The following is a 20,541-nucleotide window of genomic DNA, read 5'->3' on the forward strand; positions in this document are numbered from 1 at the left end:
TATAACAACCATTATAGCATTGGTCCCTTTTCATCTTGGATAAAATGTCACAAAAAACATACTATATACAACATCAACATTTCAAAACACTAATCTGAGTAATCAGATGTAAACTCTTCAGAACAGGATCAAGACAGTGATCAGATGTCGAGCCGGTGTCAACCCTTTCAGAACACAATTCAGACAGTAATCAGGTGTCAACCCTTTCAGATAAGGATTGAGACAGTAATCAGGTGTCACCCTTTCAGAACACGATTGAGACAGTAATGATATATCAACCCTTTCAGAACACGATTGAGACAGTAATCAGGTGTCAACCCTTTCAGAACGGGATTATGAAAATAACAAAACATAAAGGACATGCCAGGTTTCATTAGACTGGCTCGTCCTGCAAGAGTTTAAGGCACTTAAAGGTCTTTTCCAACAGTTACAATAAAAAGGTCTGACATGCATTAGTAAAATATTCATATGATCAGTTCAAAATAACAGAAGCAATGCAAAATGTCACATGATGTCATAACAGACTCATTGATCAACATACCGCCCTTTAAAATGGACGAAACACCGGGTTGAGGGCAATCTAAGTCTTTTTAAAACTAACTATACTAATATGATACGAATAGAAAATGAAGCCTTTGGTAACCTCCTACCCCTACAAGCCAGTGGGGATTTTCGTTCATCAATACTGGTGTAGGTGAGCTCCTACCCCTACATTACAGTGGGGATTTTCGTTTATCAATACTGGTGTGGGTAAGTTCCTACCCCTACATTCCAGTGGGGATTTTCCTTCATCAATACTGGTGTAGGTGAGCTCCTACCCGTACATTACAGTGGGGATTTTCCTTCATCAATACTGGTGTAGGCGAGCTCCTACCCCTACATTCCAGTGGGGATTTTCCTTCATCAATACTGGTGTAGGTGAGCTCCAACCCCTACATTCCAGTGAGGATTTTCATTCATCAATACTGGTGTGGGTAAGCTCCTAGCTCTACATTACAGTGGGGATTTTCGTTCATCAATACTGGTGTAGGTGAGCTCCTTACCCTACATTACAGTGGGTATTTTCATTCATCAATACTGGTGTAGGTGAGCTCCTACCCCTACATTCCAGTGGGGATTTTCGTTCATCAATACTGGTGTAGGTGAGCTCCTTACCCTGCATTACAGTGGGGATTTTCATTCATCAATACTGGTGTAGGTCAGCCAATAGGCCTCAGCAGCGCCTCTAACCAAGATAGGTCATAGGTGACAGATAGATGAGGCTCATTTTAAATTCTTGCATGGGCATCTTCTGTTCCTTTCCTGAATACTACCCTTTCAAATAAACACCTTCACTGACCACTGTAGAGAGGAAAGCGACTTTTCATAACATATCTAACAAAACGTTCTTTTAGTTGCAACTTCACAAAAGAAAACACAACTAACTCATAAAATAATACACTAAACCAACCCAACAGAAAACATTACATTTACAGCCCCTTGAAGATAAAACCATTCGTACATCTCTAAAACGCCTTTCGGAGCCTTATAGGAATTATCAAGATTTCGTCTTATAATCCTTAGATAAGCAAATCAGTTGTGTGATCGTCGAGTCACGAAAGAAAAAAGTGTGAAAAGTTTTGCTGCGATCCTTTTGGAAACTACTCAGTGCGCCTGCAAATATATTTTTTTAATAAACAGCTTTTTTTTAAATTCAAAATTCACTGCAAAATAACGAGTTTATGCCTGGCACAGATTTCGGGACTAATTCTCCTTTCACACCGTCTTACCCCCATGCACGAAGTCAACACATTCACTTAGCTAGGCCTATTTGTTTGTCCCGCTTATGTCCAATGAGGAATCACCAGTTCCAGGAGCCCCTGGCTTGTTATTGTATTCAATAAAGGGCGTAGGTATGTTTTTATTTGCGCATTTGCCATTGAGGAACCGACGTGTTTACTTCAGCTTATTGCATCTAGTTTTAGCCTGTCTATGTCCCCTTGTGTGACAAATATTTCAGCCGTCACAACGACAGTTTTGTTTGACCAGTGTTGGTCATATCACGTGCTGTCCATCGTTTGACCTTACCCGCCCATTGTCCGAGAGCTGATACCACATGTTCAGGGATTAGGCTCACAGAACAATAGGCCCAGTCTTGGGAGGAACTGAAATGTTCAAATTTGGTTCTAAGGGGCCTGTAAACAAAATGTTCCGAGGCAAAACAATCCAGAACAACAAAATCTATGTATAACGATTATAAGAATGATTTTACAGTTTAACACATGCACAAATTAGAATAACCTCACATGCAACTTGCGGAACTGACGCTATAATGGATTCAGCAAAAATACAGAAAAATTTAATTTAACTTTGATAACAGATACTGCATTCATTGCGTAAACATGAAAAAGCAAGGACTACTCTGAACCACCGAATTTTTGCAATTTTCAATTTTTGAGAACAATTCTGAAAAAGATAATATCCTCACGATTCTAATTTCACCAGATTACATAATTTCTTTCACTTTTTCTGATCAAAAAACATTTTTCACGATTACTATTTTCGAAAATGAGATTTTTTGCAAAATTTGGCGATTCACAGTAGTAAACAATTAGACCACACAGCATAAACAACCAGCACACAGCACTTCCAACAGTTATAGAATCACAAGCTCCTATAGACAAAACCCATAGTTTCCCCGATTTGACCAATTTTTCACATCCGGCCCTTTTTTGTACACACAGCATAGATGTGAGTGGCCACCCCAAAAACAATCTGAAAAACCGTCGAAGATGGCAAAACTATATCTTTTAATCTGATCTTTAAACATTTTGAAACAACCTTTTTTTGCCTTGGGGTGGATCATTTGAAGTCTAAAAACAATTCTAGTCAAAACAAAATTTCAGGAGGATTTTCATGCATGACACAGACTTCTACGACACATGATGATGTAACATGACATCGTCAAGCAGCAACATCAGCACCAATGCCCGAAGTCGAAGCGGAGGGTGTAGGGCCACTGGATATATGCAAGACGAGTTGACTCGTGCTTGTCTGTCTCATGGCATTGGAATGTACTGAAGAAGGCACGTGTATTCATTGTTAAGTCAGTCTGCACCACCATGAACTGGACTATTGCATAACTCCTCTCCATTAATCCGAGAGCTAAGGGCAATCCGAGAGCTAAGTACGATCCGAGCTCCTCCATTCTGGATGCACCTGATTCTGGACTCCTGACATCGACATCTCTGGAACGCCTAAAGTGAAGAATAAATTGTTCTTATGAACGTGAATGGCCAAAAACTTACCTTGGGTAAAAAGTTATCAGCACACAAACATATCAGTTCAAGAAATGTTAGAATTCGGACACGTCTCCGAATTCAGATACCCATATCGGAATTCGGATACTTTGGGTATCAGAATTCTGATACTTTGGGCCAGATTTTTACAAATATGTCCATTGGGGGAGGAAACATAGATAGGACAGCAGTTTATGTTTGCATAATTTAGTAAGAAATGTGCACAACACTGTCAAACCAGCTTTTGAAAATTCTCCCGAGCGTTTGCTTGTAAGCAGCAATTACATCCAGCTACTGTACATTTACCTGTGCATCATATGTGTACATTATTTTCTACTGAAGAATTCGGTACTTTCTAAAAGGGCACAAATGATGGGGTCCAAAATCTGGGGTCAGCTTTAGAAATGGAAGCCAAGAATAGCTCTAACATCTGTCTTCACAAAGGTGATAGCCCTGGGTGGGTAGTGAGCGTGTCCTTCAGTTAAGCCCTTTTCTATACTTAAGATTTAGGGATATCCGAATTTTGATATGGTGTATCTGAATTCGGATACATATCCGAATTCTAGTATTTCTATTTATTATATATCCTTTTGTCTGCTGGTGTTACTGGTGTGAGAATAGGAAGATGCTGTGTCGATCAAGATGAACAATATCAGAAATAAAGTATAAAATAACACCATTTTTTGTAGATCGGCTTAGAATTTTTTACTGGTGCTTTGTTACAATGTAATACCCAGTACTACTAAAGTGCAAGAAGGATTATAAGTGCAATAAATACTGTGGTACACCTGAACCTTTAAGCAGCTTTTCATCAAAATGAAAGATTTTCCAACAAGTGTTTTTCTTTTTGCCAGACAGCAAACTTCTCTAAACCATGAAATTTTCACGAGTAGTTTCAGAACAATGCACATCTTACCTGAGCTAAAGTCAAGTTTGAGTTCAGACAGGGCTTTCCTCAGCTCATCTACCTCAGTGTCCAGTGGTGTGTACTCATATCCCTTGTAGGCACCATTTATCTGGCAGAAATCAATCAGCCTGCAGAATTAAAAGAGATCATGATTAATTAACAGATTTAACACATAAGCAATATTTTGCGATTTCTTGGATCTCTAGCTCGCATAGTCCTTCATCTAGACCCCTTATCCCTATGAAGAGAGCACTGCAGATATCAGAAAGATCTGCATATGATCGAATGCCTGTGTACATTTTCTGCTACATCCAAGCCGTACCATCAAGACAGAACCCTGCTATCCCTATGAAGAGAGCACTGCAGATATGCAACGGAAAGTGTGCAGATATATATACACATTTGGTAGAAGGTTTGTGTACATTTTCTGCCACATCTAGCCGTCCCCTCATGACAAAAATCCGCCATCCCTGTGAAGAGAACACTGAAGGTGTGCAGAAACATCTGGCAGAATGTCTGTGTACATTTTCTGATGCTTCTAAGCAGTGCCCTCAAGACAGAAACCCGCTATCCCTATGAAAAGAGCCCTAGGTATGCAACGGAAAGTGTGCAGAAACGAAAGATATGTGATGTACCCTTCCTAGGAGAACCTAACATAAAATATTTACCGAAAACGAGTCATTTATAAGAGAGATATCACACATTTTTGGTTTCCACTTTTGGCACCTTGGTGGCCAAGTCAAGAATCAGATAGGACTGACTTCAGTGTCAGTGTCAGTGTCACCTGACCTGGGGGGTCCTGTGTACAAAGTTTCAAGTCCATAGTTCTATTGGTTTAGAAACATGCCACTGTTTTTGAAACATGATACGGACGACGCTGGACGACGGACACTGCGGTATTGTATAGACTCTCCTAAGGGGAGCCAACAAAGGGCTGATGGACAGGGTCCATACTTTCAAAAATGGCCCCGAGTTGGTCAAATTTCCTACAAAACTGTACAAAAGAGGCACGAGATCTTACTGGTTCCAGCAGTTCTCAGGGTCGAGCTGCAGGATTTCAGGATTTCCAACCACAATCATCAACGATTTCGCACGCGTCGTTGCAACATTGTATTTCTGAAATGATAATAACAGACTGGGCTACATTCCTTGATACTGTATTAAAAGGCTAATGCTTGCGAAGGCAAAACGTCTGCAGCTTCAAAGGTCACACAGGTGTACTGGCTGTTCTGAAACCTTTGAACTTTCATCTTGTTCGGTGTCATCCCTAGCACTAGTAGTCTTTTTGAAACAATACAAAGCCTCAGCATGATGTCCTCTATTGCGAGGTTAGAAGCGTAATAAGACGGTCCAAATTTTTTCCGCCTTTGACATACATTTGCTCACGGCTGGTTCCTACCTTCTTATTTGCCAAGAAGCCAAGTTTAAACTTTGCGTCCTCCTCAAGATACTCTGCGCTACTTCTAACAGCTGATATAATGACGACCTTCCTTTCCTGACCCTGGAATTCTTCCACTGAGCCGACCTTGATGTCCTTGTAGTTCCTTTTTTGCAAGGCCTTCCTGATCTTTACAACCTTCAATTAAAAATAGACACAAGTGAAGAGCTAGACGTGACAAGTACCTGGAGAATCAATTTCCAAACTTGCTAAGAATCAGAGAAGCCTCCAAATTGTCCATTCGCCTACCCTTGACTATCTGGGTGAGGAAATAATGCTTTTCAGTTTGAAAAGCAGCCTATCTGCATACTGAACTTACAGCGGTATTACCACAGTAGCTCCACCCAGACCACTGAAGAAAAACGTGTCATTGTCAACTGTTAACCGACCTGAAACATTATTTAGATTGATGACTGGAGTGGTGTCTTGTAACACATGAATTATGAAAATCATTTTGCACATGGGTATATGCACAGGTACCAGATGGTTACTGATACACGTGCCACTACCAGACTCTACTACACCGTATGCGTCACCGGATACAAAGTCTGGACATTTTGTTCCAGCTTCTGCAACCTGGCCACTGTTCCTAAGAGGATTATACAACAGCACAGACGCAATCATAATCGCTCATTAGTGCGCCCGCAAGATCCCTCATTCAACCCAGGTTACATTTTGGACATGTTCAAAATCTTTGACAATGATGTTTATTAACTAGAACGCCAATTTATAGCAAATGGACTTTTATACATACCTGTTGGCGATAGGGAGCAATAACCCCAATATCTGTCTCCTTCAACTTCATGATCTTCCTGTCCGTCAGCAACTTCACAATATAATCATGGACAACAGAAATCTCCTCCGGATTGAAGAAGGATGGACTTCTGCCCTCGCGCTTTTCTCCACCAACAATGCCATGGAAAATTATGGGAAAGTCCTTCTTTGGAAGTTCGTCCCACTTACACAGAGATTCACGGATTAATTTGTCGGCACAGACGTTCAGTTCACCATCGTAGAATAGCCTGTTCGGTAATTCAAGGATTGCCGGATGAGATCTGTAGTTATCGACCAACTTGGTGATAAGGCGTGGGTCATAGTGGCAAGCTTCTTGAGGTCGACGCCCGTACGGTTCACTTGTTTCCATCAACCTCTCCAAGAGGGAGATATCTATAAGAAGATGACATTGGATCAAATCTTTTATCACATCCCAAGACTTTGTCAGGGTTTCGCGAAAAGCAGTCTCAAAATAGCTTGTGAGGCAAAAAAGTTGCAGGAAATCTTACCAAACAACACCTTGAGTCGCCAATGATGTAGATCTACGTCATTGAGGTCCAACCATTCGGTGCCCAATGACGTAGATCTACGTCTTTGGACAGAGGGTCCCATTGACTGTTGAGACAATGTAAACTACACAAACTCCATCGGATGGGCGTAACCCTTAACCATCTGAAATTCCTTACTTTGTCATTCTCTGTGTGGCTTTGAGATCAGGGGACGGTGCTCTTTGGAGTAGGAAAAACTGGGAGTTTTTATGCTAGTTCACCCTTTTAAAAGAAAACCTCAAAGATATAAGCCTAAAGATAAGGAAGATATTACGAGTCTTTGTTACAATTGAAAGCGACAGGAATAGAGAATCCAAATCCAAAGAATCCTGCCTTACCTAATCCAAACGCTTTCGCAAAAGGTGATCTGACAATAGGACCAAGTTGTTTAGGATCTCCCGCCAATACGAGTTGTGCGCCATCTTTGTTCATCATTTTGTCGCACTCCAGGATGCCAGCGATCGGTATGATAGCCTCCGACTCGAAGGCATGACCCGCTTCGTCGATGAAGACATGCGTGAAATGATTCGGAGGGAAACTGGCAGTGGCTAGTCTGTGAGAAAAAATATAGAGTCAAAATGAGGGCTAACCCTTTCGCTGTCCAATGAGATGAGGTATTATGTTTCTTAAAGGCCTACGCCGTTCGTAAAAAAATTTGAATTTGTAATTGAATTTCAAAATGTCCAATTGCGAAAATACAACTAAATATAAATCTCAACATTGCCGTTGTGTAGACTGATATACAATTACTATGAATACCAAGTTTAAACAAATTTGTACACATAATAACTGCACTACGGTATTGTGTATTAGTGGATTTCTATTTAACTGCACTACGGTATTGTGTATTAGTGGATTTCTATTTAACTGGACCACAAGTAATTACGAACAGCGTACCCCTTTAAGGACAAATATATCAAAGGTTAAATGTCTTACTCACATGAGTTCCATCACAGAGTTATAGCCAGTCTTGCCTGTTATTTTGACTCCTTCAACTTTGACACTATCATGACCATGTCAGGTGGCACTGAATTTTTTAATGACAGTGATAAGAGTCACTTCTGCCAATGTGAGGGATTCAGTTTAAAGGGCCTAAAACTGGGCACGAATCTGAAACCACACCAAAACTTGAGTGATCAAGCTACGGGAAATTTCAATTAAAATGACCCGAGGTACAAAACAACTTAGGCTGCGTTATGTCCCAATAGCATTCCGCGAAGATGACGTCACTGCAGCTGCTGCCCTCTATTTCCCCATCGCTGAATTACAGGCAATGTCGGACAACCATGCGGTTTCGTAATGGATTCAGGCTTTCTAATTAGGGCAGTTAGATTCAATCTGGCACATGTCCGAGTGTTGGAAATACTACATAATTGTTCTGAATATTTCTCTCTCTGACTCTATCGTATCATTCATGCTAAAAACAATGCAGGGTCAAAGATAATTGACTTTGAAATAAGCTCAAATGCGTAGAAATAAGTGTCGATGTCCGACTGTCACGTGACTAAAACGTCATCAATATCTTATGCAAATGACCTTGTGAGCTATAAATAGTAACTTCGCGGAATGCTATTTCTCCACTCGCAAGAGCTAACGTCAATGCATGCACGACACAAACCTTCCTGCAGTCACCATTGTTGTCACAACAACCTTCTTCTTACAAATCTCATCTATCGAAGGAAAATAGTAATCACCATCCGCTTTGTCATAGTTTGAAATGTCCTGAAAGAAAACGCAAACAGAATGAACATGGTGAAAACCACCCAGCACTACCGAGTGTATCGATAAAAATTATCCAAGGCTGATGGGTACAGTGTGGTGATATAAATATACTAGTAACAGACTCCTGTAAATTGACAACAGACTCCCCAGAATTCTTCATCTTTATTCCTTCTCAATAAAAATCTCCAATATCCTCTGTAATCCTGCTGCATCAGTAGAAGAAAAACATGCTGAGCACATCAACAGTGCTTCCCAAGTCAATCTGACTGAATTGGAAATTTTCAAATTCAGTTACAAGTTACAAAACTAGTGTCCTCAATAGAGAGGTTGTGCTTAATAGAGAGGTGTCCGCTAAGAGAGGTTCTACTGTATTTTCAAAATAACCACTTACTTTGATATCCTCAGGAACGTCTTTCCAATTTCTCGAAGCGGCATGCATTCGGAAGATATCCTTCCTAATTTGACCTTCTTTGGCGACTCTCTGGGTGATCAAGTCTGCTGCACTGTTCGAAGGAGCACAGGCAAGAATATGAGCCTTTGGATTGCAGCGGAGAACCTAGATTTAATAAAGGACTTTTTTCATCTTACTTCTGTGACTTTTCTCATTTATATCTTCATACATAATATAAGTAATATACAGTGCAACGAGAACAGACATCGCCTTAACAAATTTGCTGCTATACCGAACATTACCCTTTGTCCATTCTTTTGAGAATTGGCATTTTTCGTGAATCTAACCCAACTGGTCACCAAAGTAATCCACAAGCAGGGGCAGCGGTAGCGCAGTTGAAGAGAGTCAGCCTCATGATCAGGAGGTCGTGGGTTCGACTCCCAGCCGAGTCGCTGCTTAGTTCCCCTACTAGTCGAGTTCAAGTGAGCGCCTTGCGGTTGCTCCTTGAAACACCTGATTGATTTCTGTGGAGACCGGGGTAATAATGTGATATCACAAGCGCTTTGAGCGAGAACTATAGTGTCACGGAATTGCGCTATATAAAAGACTCATTATTATCATTAAATAAGTATATGTAGCTGAAACTTGATAGCCCAGTATGATCACACACAACTTGTGATACTATTGTATGAGTCTGCAATCACCTGTTAATTGACATTGGCACTTATAAACTTGGAAAAAAACCTGAGTCTATGGATGTGTGTAGCATGAGCCACCATATCGTTTTGCCCAGAATTTCAAGCTCGGCTAAACCTGCTGAGGTAACTGTTTGAAGTACCTGTTTGATCGACTCAACCACAGTGACTGTCTTGCCCGTTCCCGGGGGACCAAAGATCAGATACGGTGCTGGACGGGATGAACCGGCCACAATGTGTCGCACAGCAGTCGCTTGCTCATTATTCCTTTCAATGTTCTTGTCACAGAAGCTGTAAAAAGAAATTGTGATATTTAGCAAAGAGATCAGTTCATATAGCAAATCAATATCACGATATGAGAGCGTGACTTGTCCTGCTGCAGGCACAAGTGAGAACAGTGTGATGCCACCTGGAGTGAGAAGTATAGACATCATGAGGTAAGAAATCTGGGGTGAATGTTCGCTTCTCCGGCAAAGCAACCGTTAACCCCCGATTTCCTCAGGATGGTCGAATGAACTACCTGAGAAGATATTAACGTTGGAGGCAAATGCATTCATATAACAACTGCCAGTTAAGTTTAGAGGGCAGTGCAGACCCCAGCTCACGTGGATCGAACAGATAAAATGTGAACTCATCAAAGCAGACATCAGAATCGAGTTAAGAAACCCCAAAGAGACAATTAGAATCCTTCTTGCACTGGCACATGATACTAGTCACCTGGCGTAAAATAGTCACGTGCGCTATGCTATCACGGTAGCGACACGTCACGAAGAGAGAGAGTTAAGTTTATACTGAACTCAAAGCATACGTACAGATGGGAGGGCGCACTTGAACAGGACTCTTTTGCCTGGAAAGTTGCACCATAGAAGTGATGATTGATTGATTGATTGATCAATTAAGAGAGAAAGAAAACTAAGCACAGTCACACTCAGCAACCAACTCATTGATGCCAATCAATCACAAAGTAAGTAGGGCATCTTTAAGTGGGTCGGCGTCCGTGAAGCTTGAGACAACAGCCAGTGGATTGGCGTAGCCGAAGTCAACTTGAACCGAACGATATCCTCAATAACTTAAATCTTTATTCAAATTTGACAAACCTTAATTTCCGGTCTGGATCCGTGATAGTTCCCCATCGACACACGGTATTACGTTGAGGAAAGATCAAATCCTTCAAGTTCAGCTCAAAAGCCAGCTCGGTTGACCTGTGCTGCAGCTTTAACGGGAGGCGGTTGAAAGTGAATCGGACATTGAACTTCATATTATCGATGAACTTCGACAACAACCTAAGAAACAAACACAAAATATTTCAAAATTGGCTCCCATTATTTCCTAGGGGTTCTGCATTCTCAGTACAGAAATTCGAAAAAAATGTCTTCAGTGATCAAGCCCAATGGTCAATTTTGAGGGTCCCCTGGATAGACCATATTTTGTTTCAGGGTATTTCTTGTTTATTCTTGGCAAATTAGTAGTAAAGTACACCGTACAGAGCAAAAAATGTCCAAATTCAATGCACAACGTCAATGTACACAAATGCATACAAAAAAACTTATGTTACAATGAAGACCAATAAAAAAACGGTTTTTAAGAAATCCAGAGCCCCAAACGATGCAGACATGATATTTACGAATGGACTATAGTACCTACTTGTTACTGAAGCCTAACAAAACACTTTCCAGTTGAACGACATGCACATATCCCCTGTACTCAGTGTCCTCTGGTACACCATTACTGCCAAGAATTCGCACAAGGATGTGATCTCCACGCAGAACGGACGGTCGGTTTTCAGCTAGGCCAGGAACCTTAAAAAGAAAGCAAATTTTACTCCACCAAATAGTCAAACTCAAAGTAGGTTGAATCAGCAGTGTGAGTGCGTATCAACTTGATATCACGGTACTTCTTCTTCTTCTTCTTCTTCAGCGTTCGCTCTGCACTTGGAGGGGTCATTCTCCTAGGAGTAATCCTCCTCCAAGGCGGGATGAGCGTATCCAACGTGCCACTACAGTTAGGCGCCAATTGGGTTTATTGGCCTAGTGGTCCGACTTTGGCAAGAGAGATAGAGTCCACGCAAGCTACTCATGTTTCTCACTTGGTGGGGTCTTAGCTTGCCCTGGCATAGACACCAGGTACAAGGAACCTCGGTTTTGAGTCTCATTCGAAGGACTGTGAAGAGCCAGGAATTTTAGTTCCTTGAAAGCCACGCCGGTTCACCAGACATACGATCCTGGGTTCTCCCCGGGATCGAACCCGGGCGCTATTGCGTGGTGGCCAGCAGTGTAAACCACTAGGCCATGAGGCTCCTTGATATCACGGTACGATTCTGCCAGTATTGCTGCATGCAACAAAATGCTTACTGCAACAAAAATTGTTAGTTCGTGGCATGCAGACTTAAACCTTTCACTGCCAACTGTGACTGTGCTCGAACGAGTCCTCAACTGTGACCCCAGTCGTTTTGGCAACTTGACTGGTTTACATTACTGGCTTTGTGTTAACTGCTAGGCATGAAGAAAGCCATCGAAAGATGTGCATTTTAAAGGCCACGACTCCTGCTTTTATGATTGCATGACATGTACAGATCCTCAAAGAGCAGACTTAAAGCTCCGCATTAAATCAAGTTTGATCAAAATTGAAGCACCCAGTCCAGAGATAAAGCAAGATTAACTGTTTTGTTTACATGTTATGTAACAGCCTTGGTTAGGTTTCTAAGTGAAGTCAGGCGGCAAGTTTACTGACATAGATCAGACTGATGCTTGATTTCTTACTATAATGGTATAAATTTGTCTGTATTACCTTACCTTATTATAGGGTATATCGAATGTCAATGAAAAACAGACTTCATATACACGTATCAATTTTAAGAGCATTCATTGATATTTGTCCTCCCAAGTAGGGCAATAGCCTGATCTACATCACAACTTTTGCTGAACCCGCCGCCTGGCTCTAACAAGCCAGTTGCTAGCCTGATTAGGTAATCAAGTTGTCAAACACATAAATGGCTATATCTTCAAAATGGATGGAGCTAATTGCATTGGGTTTTCTGTATTGTATAAAGTGTTAGGTACACTTTTGAAATCGTCTTACAGCAGAAAATGGCAAAATACCTGGAGTTATGGCCTTTAAACTACACGTTTTTCATGTCGTCCGCGGGAAAATTGAATCTGAAGATAGTTCATATCGCAATGTTATTGCCTCTGGTTTATACGCTGTTTCTCGAATTTGTGCCTTACTTTGATCGTGTTTCGAAAACAAATGTGTGAGTTAAAGACCCACCTGTTAAGACGATATCTTCCAGAAACCGCATCAGATTTTGCTGTATACAAATGTAGGCTCAATTCACTCATTCTTACCCTTAGTTCAAGGAGTTTGCCATTCCTTGTCATAGTGATGCCAGTCATGTCATAAGTCCTGATGTCCACTTCCATCTGGAGCTCTTCCATGTGAAGGAGTGTAGAGTGGTGGGAATGATACTCCTTGAAACTTTCTTCGGGATTTTTCCTCTCCATCAGAAGTCTAGAATGGACAATAGAAATGAGAATGAGAGAGCTATGCTTACTGTTAAGTTTTAAGTTGTTGTTTTTTTAAGTTCTGGGTTTAAATAACCAAAAATTGAAATTGAAATTGAAACTGTCTGCTTTTGTGAATGCCCTGGATCTACCCGGGACAGCTGTTTGGGTAGCATAGAACTACAATGTGTATCCATTCCCGAGTTCCAGGCTCTGCTGCCGAAGTTTGCCAGTTGTATTATCCACGCAGTTCACCCATCCAATTGATGACTGCGTTCAACATTGCTCAACTTCCAACTCTGGAGACACCAACCATGTGGCCATAAAGAAATTTCTCCATGACCAGCCGGTTCAAAGCTGTGCCATATAACTGGGTACCCCCATTTCGGCTAGAACCTGAAATCCTAAAGCAATTAGAACTCCTTCAAAACAAAGTGAATGGCAATTTCACGGATGGGAGTCTGTTCTTTGTTTTCTAGAGAACAGCCGCCCCAGGTTTTAGTTCAACATTTACTTCATTTTGAAGGAGTTCTAATTGATTTTGGATTTCTGGTTCTAGCCAAAATGGGGGTACCTATTGCCAACCCTTAATATGTCTATTACAAACCTTATCCGATTTGCTTCCACCACAACACTCTGGTCCTTATATTTGACTGGGAGGCCATGATTCACGGCTGCTCTCAGAGCTTTAGGGATGGCGTAGTTCTTTAGCTCCAGCTTCTTCTCCAGTGTATCTCTTCTACCACTGAGTGAAATAAGACAGAAAGATACAGTAAAACCTCTCTAATAAGGACACCCACGGGACTGACAACTGCTGTCCTTAATAGAGAGGTGTCTTGATCAGTGAGGTCGGACTTAATGGAAACAACCCATTGAGGACCAAACCTAGTGTCCTTAATAGAGAGGTTGTCCTCAATAGAGAGGTGTCCACTAAGGGAGGTTCCACTGTACATGTATTTTCATAGGGTGTTTTGACGGTGTCTCAACAGTACTTGCCGAAAGAAAATGACATTAGTGCAAAACTTATTGAACAAATTTTAAAGAGGACGTTTGTGATATATAAATGTAGTTACCTAGCGGAAAAAAGACGCCTATAGCTCTGTCCAACAAATGCACCTCAGCAAAATTGCCTATCTGCAGGCGTCTGACCGGTGAAAGGCACAAGTCAATATGCACCAGTCGTTTAAAATTAACAATTTGTGAAAAATAACTGAATAAATATGTGACCCATCACACCAAAATGGGTTGAAGTCGAATTTGGGGTATATGGAATAATCCACATGTTTATATAGCTTACAACTCCCATTCTGGTGCTTTTGAGGCCAATACTAGGCCTGGCGACTTACTACTTGATTTGGTGTGATGGGTTACAATTTACATAATCATAGGCCCTCACATTTTTGGTCTCGTTCCATCAATGACTTCAAGGTTCGCTGGAATATAACTCACTCGGCTTGAGGGGATATACTTCTCTGTAGGATCACTCTCCAGCACTATGGAATTCACAACTCTCGTACGGATATCCCGTAGGATATGAATATCAACCGGCTGGGCTGCTCTCCTGAACCGTAACACCAGGGTGGTATTGTAGCGACCTATTCTCTTAAGCGCCCCCTTTACTTCGAAACTAAATTCGGCACCTGAAAGTTTAATTCAATAGACATTCTAATATTAGAGGGGCCACTGGGACCAGATTTGGGGTACCTTGGAACAAGGGGACATAGCCCCTCTTTAAACCATTCGACATTGCTATTTTGAAGAGAAAAAAAATCAACATAATCACCACGCAGTGATTGTGACGAGATCAATCAGATGGCAGAGTGAATAGGCCAAAGTAGTTCTTTTCAAAACAATCTTACATTTCAAGATTTCTTTTCTCCATATATCATATTTATAAAACTCTGTAATTTGATAAAGAGTAGACAGTTTGTAGCTGTTTTTAAGGTTTGAATAGCCTTTTAAAAAAATTTTCAAATCATGCTCAAAAGAACAGTTTTCGGCACCAGTGACGTCTTCGATGGCGGGTTTGGACGAAAGTTCGAATTGATTCTGTTTAGGAAGTTATGTGTGATATATTACGACATAATTATATGGTATCTAGGTTATGTCTGAGATGACTTATAGCTATCAGTCGTACTGTGACAAATAAAAATCAAAGTTAGACAAGGAATTTCCCACATATTTCAATTTCAATTGAGACAGCAGGTTACTTTTGGTAGTTGGTGTCATAAAAGAAGAGGTTTAAGGCTTGTAGGTGGGCCCCTTATCCAAGGTATTAAATTGGTGTGGCCTAACCAAAACTATTTAATCGATACTTACCTGGTGCAATCACTATTCTAGGCATCAAAGGAGTTGGTTTTTCCGTGCTAACAAGTTTGTAGAATGGCCGATCCTTCAGAAATGCCATGTTGTAGAGGTAAAGATCAGTTTTTTCGGTGTTACGTACAGTGACAGGCACACTGGTTTTTTTCCCCTTCTCAATGTTCACAGTGAGGTCGATGACACCACCAGTGGATTTCTCCTGGTTTTCACAAACCACTTTTATACCACACTTGTCTTTCAGCAGCTCAGACCTGGATCAAATTGAAAAACGGTTTTTAGGTTATTCAACAAGGGCAGCATGGAATTTTCAAAATTCAGACATCAACTTGATCTGCCATCTAGTTGCAAAACCAAAAGTTTGTAGATTAATTCGTTTTTGATTTGGCATGATTAAATTCCACATTTGCCGCTAATTGTTAATGCATTATCATGAGATTTATGTTCGTGTTTGCCTTCGGAACCACGGAAATAAAATGGGTGCGAACAGCACCCATTTTACAGAAATTGGTGGAAGGAGAATTGACTTACAAAATGTGGACAATACAACATCATGTGATTGGGGTAGGTCAACGCAACGTACACACGAGTTGAACGCCTATGATGCACCAGTGACACGCTTATCTCTTTACGTTTTGTGTATAATACGCGCGACCTACACGTGACTCACGTGCGACCGACACACTGGGAATGACGTGAGTTACAGGATGTCAATTATGATTGGGACTGTAGATTAGAATGTCGCCACGAGCCATGGAAACACACAAACACATTTGGATGGATAAGAGAGTTGTGCAAATCCAGAGAAGAGCACAGAAGACTAGAAAGACATGTATAATCGTCCTACCTGTGTTTCCTTAGCCCAGCCAATATCACAGTCCTCAGATGGCGCTTACCACCAGCATGTTCTCTCATCATGAGCACAGAATTCAATGTCAGATTACATATCTGACACTTGAACCAAGTGCCATGATATGGAACGACATGTGGAGGCAAATCCAGTTGAGCATTTGACTCAGCTGAGGGTACCACCAGGAGTGTTGCAGGTTTATTGGTGGCAATGTTCTGATCAACTGCAAGCCGATCGACTGAGGTCTTGTAAGCCAGTCTGAGGGCAGGAACTGGTCTTGCACGCCAAGCCATTACGAGATTTTCGGACAATTGGCGTAAATCACGATATCAAAACTGAATAGAAATATCTGAAAATCAGAAAAAGAACAAATTAAGTTTTAGAGAGCTGACTGATCTCTCCCACGAACTCTAGAGTTTTAGTGTGTTTATTGAAAATGAGTGATACAAATAATCTCTGACATGTCCGAGGGAGTGATTTACAACTCTCAGACGTACATCACCTTTAAGACAGCACCAAGATTAAACTATCATCCTCGGTTCTAGTATCGTACTTCTATGATTTGTATGAATGAAAACCTCACTCAGAACTCTTAAACTCTAAGAGGTTGCAGTGCACACACCTCGAGACACTGCTCTCTCATTGTCGGCATGAACAAACAACCAGTGAAAATGCGAGTCATTCTCCGAAGCAGCGATAATAATCAAGCATATTTTAGGACGACCTCACCACACTACGAGATACAATTTCCACTCAAAGTCAGACGGCTCACCTTACTGACTTTGCCTCCAAAGGCCGTGAAAATCTATTCCAGGTAAAAGATACCTCGTTCGATGGAACAGAATTTGTAATTGAATTTAAAAATGTCCGATTGCGGAAATGCGTACACTAAATATAAATTTCAACATTGTCATTGTCTAGACAGATATAAAAATACTAGGAGTACCAAGTTTAAACAAATTTGTACACATAATAACTGCACTACGGCATTGTGTATTAGTGGATTTCTATTTAACTGGACCACAAGTAATTACGAACGGCATACCCCTTTACAGTGACACAGTATTTTCTGAGCCTATAGTGAAGTAGGCAACAGTTATTTCGTCAAAAAATCTCCACAATAGCCATGAATACAATCCACTAAATTGAAAATAGAGTACAATGTTAATACCATACCTGTTTCCACTAGCTGTCTCAAGAATAGTTCAATGAATAAAATGGCCAAAGTTGTTATACTAGTCTAATACCGATGCTGTCAAATTTTACACTGAGGGCACCCTTATATACACCTCAATTTTAGACCTGCAGTCAGCTAAATCACACGTCATTCAGTGAAAGTAACTGAGAAACTAGTTCTACTTTCTGGCCTGGGGAAAACCCACAATTTGTTTCAGTGTAATTATGTTATTTATCATACTCTAAACGGCGTCTCCTCTTATTGACAGATTGGAGTGATATATTGATTGAATGAATCACCCTGTGACAGAGGGAGGGTTTTTTTATGGCCACTGTATTCATGGTATTCACAACATGATGAACTAAAATTAATTATTCAATATATAATGATTATGGTTTAATCAGAGTTAAGCATGCTCACTGTGGTGTCATTGGTGAATGTAGATTTTACCATGCTTAAAATATGGTGAAATATTTTACCGTCCTCCCAATTCACAATGGTAAATTGTGGATTTACCATAATGAAAATGGGACGCCTTTTCCCTAAGTGGTGTCCTGCAAATTCACTGTCCAGGACCAGGGGGAATTCGTAAACTTTGGTGCAGAATTTGGTCGTTTTGGAGGCTGCTATGGGTTAGTGCTTTTGTTCATCTGTTAAAAACGATGGAATAATCCGTGTATGCATGTATGTATGTAAGCCTAGGATGAAACACACTTCGACACAACCGATGGTATGGCATGCATGGCGGCTTTACTAAAACACGGAATTCTGTGGATTTCCGCAGACTACGGCAGCAGTTATTTCTCAGCTCCGATCCGACCTTCCTCGCGGTCCCCACCTGCGTTTATCAACATGGCCGAGACGTCACCGTCCAAGTCCCCGGGTGCCATTACAACAAATATAGCCTAGCCTAGGAAAGAAAATAGGTAATTGAAGCTCTCTATGGGCGGTTATTACCGCAAATAAAGACAAACCAAAGCAAAGACACTTGTGTAGCATATCAAGGACACGTAGATTGATACTCCTATGTGTGCCACATCAAAGACATCTTGATGCGAAGTCAACAGACGGCGCCACCGTCTTGGGAAAAGTAAAAACGACATCGACAACTTCAGGTTTTTGTTGATATAAGCGACTAGCGGGAAAATGCACATGTGTTGTTATGTCACTATTGCATCTATTCGTAGTAGACTGTCGTATTTTAAGATCCCCTTTCTTTTCAACATCATCAATCATACTAGTATATCATAACCATGGATAGAGATAAGTTAGAAAACTGTGTCAACCTCCTTCAACTTTTTACTTTTCCCAAGAGGGTGGCGCCGTCTGTTGACTTCGCATCGTTATCTTTGACGTGGTGTATGGTCCAGAGAGATATTGCCTTCATGTCTTATCTGTGCTGTGTATGGCTCATGAAAACGGCTTACTGGACTTTGCGCAACGAAACGAAACGAGCGAAATGGGGGAGCGACCATTATGTTTTACCCCGGTACGTCAAGTTCGATACATGGTGTCAGTCACCAGTATGGATGTGTTTTCCATTATGAATATGTGTTTTTAAAAATCAAAATCATATGAATTTCCTTTCCATTAGAAGTAAACGAGGATGACGTTTCAGTTTAGGAGCCTAAGTTTTGTGGTCCCAATGGCCAAATTAACCCCTCGTTGGCTGAAAAGTCGATTCACCGGTCACAAATGGTCGAAAATGACCCCCAAAACTTCAGACCCCCAACCTGGTAATTATCACGGTCAGTCCACAACAAAATTTCTATGGTTTGAAGATCTAACCCCGGGCTGTATTATCTGCCGGAAATTGATTTTCGTCGGCACGTCTGAGAAAAATCTATGGGGCGCTAAACTTGACCAACTCAACTTTTTTAATGCATTAGCAATTTGATAATAAATGTAGTGTGTACCCGTAACCGCTTGAGGTCTGGACTTAAAACTTTGTTTACAAATTCACACCAAATTTCGTTTCAAAATTATTCTTTGTTTGGCACCAGGGGGCGTAATGCAAAAAAACATGAAACAGACGATACGGCCCGTAGTTTTGTTGATACGAATCGTTTCCTGTATGGCCGTTACAAGCCGCTGTCTGAATATGATGTGAACCTGTTCAATGAAAAAAATGCTGATAATGACTTACACGGCTTGTTCGCATCGTAAACATAGTGGTACCCGGGTATAACTGTCTTTGCGTTTGGCCTAATTTTACAACGATTACTCCCCATGTAACCACGATCTAGGATGGACAGGCTGTGTATTATGAATAGGAAAAGTCACCTAGGGACCGTTGCGTAGAATACTTTTTTGGCGAAATATTGCGCAAAGTCCAGTAAGCCCATGAAAACAACTGTCCATCCTAGGTTGCGGTCTAGTTTTATCTATGCTGTATCAAACAAAAACAAAACATGCATTCCAGATATCTTTGATGTGGCACACGTAGGAGTATCAATCTACGTGTCCTTGATATGCTACACAAGTGTCTTTGCTTTGGTTTGTCTTTATTTGCGGTAATAACCGCCCATAGCTCTCATCTAATGCCTTATCAGGCTTATGCTCTGGGAGAATGAGTGTAATCAACTGATCATGTAGATCATTGTCACGGACATCCGTCAAATATGACCTGGATATATGACATTCGGTAGGCCTACACTGTAGTGTATCCATGTAATTTCAGTCGCCTGTTTGCAATCTCTCACTCGCCTGTGACAACGAGGGCGGCATGTTATTCTCACTCACCTGTGTGCAATCTCTCACTCGTGACAACGAACGCAAGCATGTATTTCTCACTCACCTGTGACAACGAACATGTTATTTGACTTCACCTGCTCATTTATCAGGACATGATTTACCTGTTTACGTGTTTCCTGCAGAGTAAACTCATTTAATCTTGAATCTTTGAAACTGACAGTGCGTGTACGATGTGGGGATTCCCCACA

At 41.1% G+C, this 20,541-nt stretch overlaps 1 protein-coding gene across 4 annotated transcripts; it reads right to left on the minus strand.

The window, feature by feature from the left end:
- Window positions 1–1,974: 1,974 nt before the first annotated feature.
- Window positions 1,975–20,536, minus strand: LOC135491741 (putative helicase MOV-10). Of its 4 annotated transcripts, none has more exons than XM_064777848.1 (17): window positions 20,455–20,536; window positions 16,420–16,771; window positions 15,573–15,826; window positions 14,650–14,893; window positions 13,861–13,998; window positions 13,098–13,260; window positions 11,398–11,552; window positions 10,851–11,036; window positions 9,897–10,044; window positions 9,059–9,223; window positions 8,564–8,667; window positions 7,284–7,498; window positions 6,378–6,790; window positions 5,585–5,761; window positions 5,207–5,301; window positions 4,195–4,313; window positions 1,975–3,236 (listed from the first exon to the last, which is right to left on the minus strand). In XM_064777848.1, exons 2-17 carry the CDS (start codon window positions 16,713–16,715, stop codon window positions 3,163–3,165), a joined length of 2,946 nt encoding a protein of 981 aa, XP_064633918.1. In that variant the 5' UTR covers window positions 16,716–16,771; window positions 20,455–20,536; the 3' UTR covers window positions 1,975–3,162. The 4 variants fall into 4 exon arrangements, with proteins under 4 accessions (XP_064633918.1, XP_064633919.1, XP_064633916.1 ...); XM_064777849.1 differs by lacking the exon at window positions 20,455–20,536 and adding an exon at window positions 20,397–20,442; XM_064777846.1 differs by lacking the exon at window positions 20,455–20,536 and adding an exon at window positions 17,599–18,581.
- Window positions 20,537–20,541: the final 5 nt, after the last annotated feature.

Source organism: Lineus longissimus, chromosome 7 (genome assembly GCF_910592395.1).
Source record: "Lineus longissimus chromosome 7, tnLinLong1.2, whole genome shotgun sequence".
Classification (NCBI taxonomy): domain Eukaryota; kingdom Metazoa; phylum Nemertea; class Pilidiophora; order Heteronemertea; family Lineidae; genus Lineus; species Lineus longissimus.

What these genes read in the sequence shown, in the direction of transcription:
- LOC135491741 (XM_064777848.1), bottom strand. Translation starts at nt 16,715, where the DNA reads ATGGCTTGGCGTGCAAGACCAGTTCCTGCCCTCAGACTGGCTTACAAG. An exon ending in GATGGAACGAGACCAAAAAT is followed by an intron (nt 13,999 to 14,649) that starts GTGAGGGCCTAT and finishes TATTTCACTCAG; the next exon opens with TGGTAGAAGAGATACACTGG. An exon ending in GTGGAAGCAAATCGGATAAG is followed by an intron (nt 13,261 to 13,860) that starts GTTTGTAATAGA and finishes TGTCCATTCTAG; the next exon opens with ACTTCTGATGGAGAGGAAAA.